General features: G+C 35.3%; 1 protein-coding gene across 2 annotated transcripts; it reads right to left on the minus strand.

The window, feature by feature from the left end:
- Nucleotides 1-1116: 1116 nt before the first annotated feature.
- LOC145585420 (protein CLT2, chloroplastic-like) lies at nt 1117-6460 on the minus strand. Of its 2 annotated transcripts, XM_081642120.1 has the most exons (11): nt 6360-6460; nt 5774-6264; nt 5093-5238; nt 4563-4600; nt 3781-3896; nt 3169-3268; nt 3029-3064; nt 2838-2888; nt 2592-2715; nt 1652-1777; nt 1117-1550 (listed from the first exon to the last, which is right to left on the minus strand). In XM_081642120.1, the coding sequence occupies exons 2-11, from the start codon at nt 6160-6162 to the stop codon at nt 1384-1386; spliced, it is 1293 nt and encodes a 430-aa protein (XP_081498246.1). In that variant the 5' UTR covers nt 6163-6264; nt 6360-6460; the 3' UTR covers nt 1117-1383. The 2 variants fall into 2 exon arrangements, with proteins under 2 accessions (XP_081498246.1, XP_081498245.1); XM_081642119.1 differs by lacking the exon at nt 6360-6460 and having other exon boundaries at nt 5774-6337.
- Between the last annotated feature and the right edge of the window lie 115 nt (nt 6461-6575).

Consider the following 6575-nt stretch of genomic DNA (forward strand, 5'->3'; position numbering starts at 1 on the left):
CGACGTTCGTTAACAGGATCCTTTATTATTTTATGTACTCCCTCCGTTTTTTTTTAAGTGACACACTTTCCTTAAACGACCGTTTTTTTTTAAGTGACACACTTCCTCTTTTAGAAATTCCTTACATTTTAATAATATATATTCACCCTACTATCTATTACTTTATCATTTCTCACTCCTTTCATGGTCCCCACTTCCTCTCACATTCTTTTACTTTATCATTTCTCACTCTTCCAACCCACCCCACTAACATCTTATTTTATTAAAGTCAATAAAATCTCCTAAAACTACGTGCTGGTCAAACTGTGTCACTTTAAAAAAAAAATGGAGGGAATACTTTATTGTAATAAAAAAAAGGGGATTTTTAACTTTTGTTTTGGACAAGATTTGGTGCTATTACAGTGATTCTGTACAATTGTACGAGTATTACGGACTTTGATTTGGGTAATTTTAAGTGATTAGCTAGAATGGATCTTGATTAGGAAAAAAATATTCAGGAATCTTACCTAAAAAGACGATTGTAATGGAGCATTTAGATTATATTATCAATTGCTTTTAGATCATTTCCAAAATTAATATGACGAATTTAAAGTATTTGTTCTTTTAATGTGAAAAAGAAACTAATCTGATTGAATTATGAGATTCTTTGGATTTAGATCGGTTTGCATATGATATTTTCGAAGGGGGAAAAACTTGGTTTACCCATCAAGGTCTTTTGTTTACATCGTTGTTACATAATTTTATACGGAGTATCAAAGTGGCAAAAGTAGGTTAAATTTTGCGCCCATACATGGTTAATTGATTATCAATCGTGGGTCTATATAACAATGTTTGGACTTGGAGCTTCTCTCATACAGTCATAGGTATAGTTAATAATTGGTACTCCGTAATCCTTATGTAGTACAGTACATTACTACAAAGTAGAGAGAATTCTTAATCAATAATTGCTTAATACACCATGTTTGATCCCCGTAATAACAATTGGGAGGGGACTGGAACCTAACCACCTACAACTAATCTCCGAATCCGGATTAACCCAAAGGGCAAACCGGGTAGAACACCAAAAAAAAAATTGCTTAATGCAAGTATTTAGAAGTACCAAATTCCCAAATGATGTTTACTTATATCAGCCACGAAAACGCCATCGACCTGAACTAGTGGCCTAGTGGGGCTGTGGTTTAGATTTTTAATTCCTTCCAAAAAAATCTGTTACAACTTACAAATATTCATCAAACTGAACAGCAGTAAAGTACTACTAGTATTTCATACCGACTATATACAAAAATGTATCAGGATATTATATATTCAATGTTTCACAGTAGAAGAAAAAAGAGTGTCCGGCGAATAGACAATGCTCAAAATCTATGGCAGAGTCATAATTCGTTACGATTTCCCATTTTTGTCAAGAGCTTTGCTAAAATACTGAGGTAAGTTGTAACAAACTAGTCCTAACATCAAAATTGCACTTCCAAGGACGAAGTATGAGCCCAAGCTTGAACTTTTAGGGAGATATGGCAATGGTAGGGAAAGAATATAAATGGAAATTGGCACTGCAAATTAAGAAGAAAATCTCTTTAGTGTAAGTATGAAGTATAAAATCAAAGAATCGAATTTGTAGAGAAAATAAAGCACTTGAGAGCGAAAAGACAACCTGATACCATAGTAACAAGTGAAGACACAACGGCACTTGAAATTTTTAGTAGATTGAGGACTGATATGTTGAATGCTATGTTGCTAACCACATACAGAAGGGGTAGCAGTGGAGCTCCATCACATCCTGAAAGAAATATCCATAGCATTCTAAATTATTTCAAATAAATAAAACACTGCATTGGCAATATTAGGTTCTGAATTCGACCCCCCTTACACCCCCCCCCCCCCTCCTATTACAAAAATTGTGCTGGCATTTGTGCCTTGACAGAAATCCTCTCAATCTCTCATTAATCAAAAAAGAAATAAGAATGTAAGCATTTGTTGATTGTGAGCTCAAAATGAAATTACAAGATCAGTCAGTCATAAAATAGAGATTATTCTACAACGGATAAGTACACCAACTTGAAAAATGGAATATAAATATAAGATTAGTGGTTGAATCCTTGAATACTTTTATCAGGCCATTTATTCGTCTCTTTCATGAATCGGGGTTAGAGCAGTTTGCTCACAGCCCAGTTGCTTTACCCCCAAAGTGGGTGTTCCTCTAAGTCCAATTGCCTTAACTTCCCCTTTCCCCATCATCCAATGGTTGGAGTTTGCAAAATTTTTATTTTAAAAAAGTAAATAAAGTAAATTCCTTGCTTCCTTTATGTGGATGCACACAAGGAATATCACATTACAGCCTCTATAAAGTGTCTACGGACTAAGTCAAGAATCTAGATGAACAAGGAAGAATTACTTCTAGATATCTGTTGGCCACAACATCACATCTTTTTTTTTAAAATTTTTTTTTATCAACCAATTCCATTGTTTCTTTCCTTCTTAACTAATGTTGACTACCAGAACCCATTTTTACACAGTAATTAGTTTGATAACCTCCAAATCAGATCGATGCTCGAAGGACAGGATTGATATTCTACTCAGTCAAGAGAACTTGCCTGTGTTATTGGCTCCAATGTTCAAAAAGCAACCGGCTCCACTTTTTAGATACTGAGGCAGTTGATCAAATGGTATACCTTTCAAATTTGATAACAATGGGAGCAAAACAAGAACAAAAAGAGCCTAGAATACCCAAAAATAAAATGAAATTGTCAATTTCTAATTTTTTAAAACAGAATGTTTAAGGCATTAAGGAATGTAAAATTGTCCTATAATTTAACCATGTGTGAGACTGACAGAATTACCTGACAGCCAGATCCAAAGGAGTTGACAACAAATATGTCAAGAGACTTCTCCTGCATGATCAGAAAATCTTAAGGTTTATAAACCATGAGTAAAAGAATATTAAATTATAAAGGAAAATTCAGAAGTCTTCATTATCTGAAGAATAATGCAGGGCACGAAGAGTGTATGAAATCATAATGACCAATAATACCTTGAGACGCGTTGCAGCATCAACAAATATAAATTCCTGTTCATAAAAATTATGTTTTTAGTTTCAAGAACTATTATTGTCACACGTATGGACGTATCACAAGCTGTAGAAAATAACAAAATGAAAAAAGAAAATATGACCTTCAAGATAGATGCAGCAGCATGGAAAGCACCTGAAGCAATCATGAGAGCTGGCCACGCAAATGCAATTCCAGAAAGGACTTGGTGGCCATCAGACCCACTGCAGCCCAAGAAAAAACAAGAAAACTACAGTAAATACAGGGATAAGTGACTGCAAATGGTCATTTAGGATACCTGAACACAAAAAATTGACATCAGTATAATCAAGCATAAGAGAACTGATTCACAACTTCCATGATTCCAATGCCCCCCACTTCCATCTTCAATAAAAAAAGAAAGGAGTCGAAGAAAAGAAAAAAAAAAATTGGCTGTCCTTCCAGACCAAACATATTTCTCAAATGCTAGCATTATAGAATAAAAAATATCTCTTTTACTGGCAAGTTGCCTCTCTATAGTCAAGAGTTACTGGCACACAAAAGGCAGGACTTACAAATTTACTACAGTCAATTACCTATGGAATAATGGAAGTTGTGTGTGTGCATAAACCTTCAGGAGTGCTGTATGAGAAGTGAAAAAAGTCAAGGACCTAAAAGATAGCTTATAAAAACAATAGTGGTGCGTCAAAATTAATTAGTTCATGATCTGGAAATATAGTTGAGAGCTTGAACATGCCTAGAAACTGCAACGACGACACCAGCAGCCACAAGTAAGCAGCCAACTATTTGCATAAATGAATAACGCCTGTCCAAGATGATATAAGAGAGACACAGTTGCCAAACCAGAAAAGTCTGTAATAGGGCACAACATGAGGTAATATCAGAGATCAGATTCAGCTGATTTTAAGATCTTCTGTTGCTTAGCACACTTTCAACAGTTATAAGTGTATAACAGGTAAAATTTGCATTAGATATTAAAAAACTCTGTTTCAGATCAGTATCACACCAGATATACATATAACCTAGCTCTTAGCAAAAAAGATAATTGTTCAGATATCAGTCCATAGACATTGCAATACAAAAGAAGATCAGAACAGAACCAAAGGGAGAAGTAGCCAGTAGTTTAAAGCTCACAGATTTTAAGGCACAACCTCTGCTAAGCCCAAAATACAGATCCATACTGTCAGCTGGGAGAAAGCTGTATGGTTCCATACAGTATGAGTAGAGATAAGTAGGCAGTTACCATAAATACAATACTTTTATTGCCTCTTTAGGGTTAGTAAACATGACTTCCATTAATAACAGCTCACAGAAGCATGCTAACTACTTTTATCTGATGTCACGATAATTAATAAAGTCAATGCATTTGGTATAAATTTATTGATGGCAGCAGTTTGCAAAGCTTGTTGGGTCATAAAGGAATAATAATCACTACGAGAAAAAAGCCATAACCAGAAAATTATAGTAGTACAATCATGAAACCGAACATCTATTTCACTTGCAACTTACTCAATTTACCTGATGCAAAATTGGTATCACTGGGCCAGGAATCATGGCTGCAAAAAAAATGGTACTGGTATAAGAAAAATGGTGACTAAGGAAGCTAATCTAGCCTTGTGTACACATATTTACAGACTGAACCAGAGGGCAAAGAGTGGGAGGGAGTGGAACATGTTTGCTTTCTAATAAGTTAATCTAACTATTTGAACACAATACACAAGGAGTGACCCGCATTCTAGATTGCAGTTTTCAATAAACATACTGAGAAACAAGAACAAGATGAATAAGGTGAAATATTATATATACTGAATATTTACTATCCCATTGCCACAAAATGCTTCTAAAGAGGTTTCCACCTAGTGCAGATTAGAGAGCAATAGAATTAAAACCGTAAAAGGATGTAGCTTTATCCTGATTGCAACTAGGTTGTTTCAAATGGAACATAATATTAGAATTTAAGGAAAATCTGTAACCAATTCTCATACAAACCCATGAAAACTACCATTCATTACAAGTATCTAGTGAAAAAGTCAATCAGTCAGCTGTACCTGCAGATGCCATGCCACCAGCAAGACCAAGTGCTTCAAGAAGACCAATGAGCACAAAACGAGATTTCGGAATAGCTAGCATTTCATCAGTCACTATGCCTGCACGGTGTCGTATGAACAATATAGCAAAGTAAATAGCCACATACCTGTGTTGCATGAATCAGAAATTCAGAACCTCTTGTAATACCTTACTACTTACAACAGCACGGATCACAATGATAATCACAAGAAATTCAGAACCTCTTGTAATACCTTACTACTTACAACAGCACTGATCACAATGATTATCACAAGAAATTCAGAACCTCTTATTCTACTGTAGACAAGAAACAACATTCATAATCACTCAATAAATCATTTATAACAACAAAGTTGCATGGATGTCAACTAACTTAATTGATTAACGTTGTGGGGCAATCCCCTTAATCTCGTCTACATCGTAACCTTTGTGACTCTCTATAGAGGGCACCCCTCTCTATACACCATACACATAATATAACCAAAATCACCAAAACCAGAAATTAAGCCTTAATTCTATCATTAAATTGAAGTTCATCAACCCATCAAAAGTTTTGAAAACATAAAAATCAGTAAAAATGACAATTAATCAAGTCTAAAAAAATTAGCGATCACCCATAATCCAAAAGACTGCAAATAATAAAGGGGTGCAAAAGAAATTACCCAAAAGTGATGAATTGAGCCAAGAAAAAGGGGTAATTCTGAAGAGGAACAAGAGCAAGCTTGTAAAAAACCCTGTTGGAAACCGCTAAAATGGCGGTAACAATTGCCCAGAAAACAATTGATTTTGTACTGCTAGTTTTTGAAGAAACAGGTACAGGTTTACTAGAAGAAGCATTGACTCTAAATTTGAACTGGGTATTTGAGAAAGAAGGTGAAAAGTGGGGTTTGATTGGGGGACGATTTCTGAGAAGATGGTGATTTCGGAGGAGAGAGAAAGTGGGCATTTTAATGGAAGATGGGGTTATGGAGGAGAGAGAAAGTGAGTTTTTGGGAGGTGTTGTAATGGAGGAGAGTTTAGGGTGATGGAAGAAGTGAAATGATAGCGCCATTGAAATTGGTAAGAGTATGGTTTCAGACTTTGAGGAAGGAAGAGTGGGGAAAGTTGTTTTGCTTACAATGTGCCTGTGCTGTGGCCTGTGGACACTGTGCTCCTGTTGTTTCATTGGAAGGTAACGATCCATTAACAAAAAGTCATGCCACATCTCTAAAAAGAACGGAAAAAAATTGAATTTGAAACTATACTCACCTACGTATATTTCATGTTTTTCTTCCCCAACTTAACTTGATCTACCAGAAACGTTTTTCTTCCAACAAACGACCACTGACCAAGGGTAAGGTAATCATCAGAGTTTAAGTCTTGTTTTTTCATTTTTTTTTTGTAATTTTTGGGTGCAAACCAAACACCTGGTTTTTTCTAAAATCCGAGGAGAAAATGTTTGGAAATTTTCAAATTCCAAGAAAA

Source organism: Chenopodium album, chromosome 16 (assembly GCF_948465745.1).
Source record: "Chenopodium album chromosome 16, dcCheAlbu1.1, whole genome shotgun sequence".
NCBI classification, from domain to species: Eukaryota; Viridiplantae; Streptophyta; class Magnoliopsida; order Caryophyllales; family Amaranthaceae; genus Chenopodium; species Chenopodium album.

Excerpts from the sequence above, each read along its gene's own strand:
- LOC145585420 (XM_081642119.1), bottom strand. The coding sequence starts at position 6,315 with ATGTGGCATGACTTTTTGTTAATGGATCGTTACCTTCCAATGAAACAA. Across the intron at positions 5,239-5,773 it reads GCTCAATTCATCACTTTTGG|GTATGTGGCTATTTACTTTG; the intron begins GTAATTTCTTTT and ends CATGCAACACAG. Across the intron at positions 2,716-2,837 it reads CCTTTGGATCTGGCTGTCAG|GCTCTTTTTGTTCTTGTTTT; the intron begins GTAATTCTGTCA and ends TGGGTATTCTAG.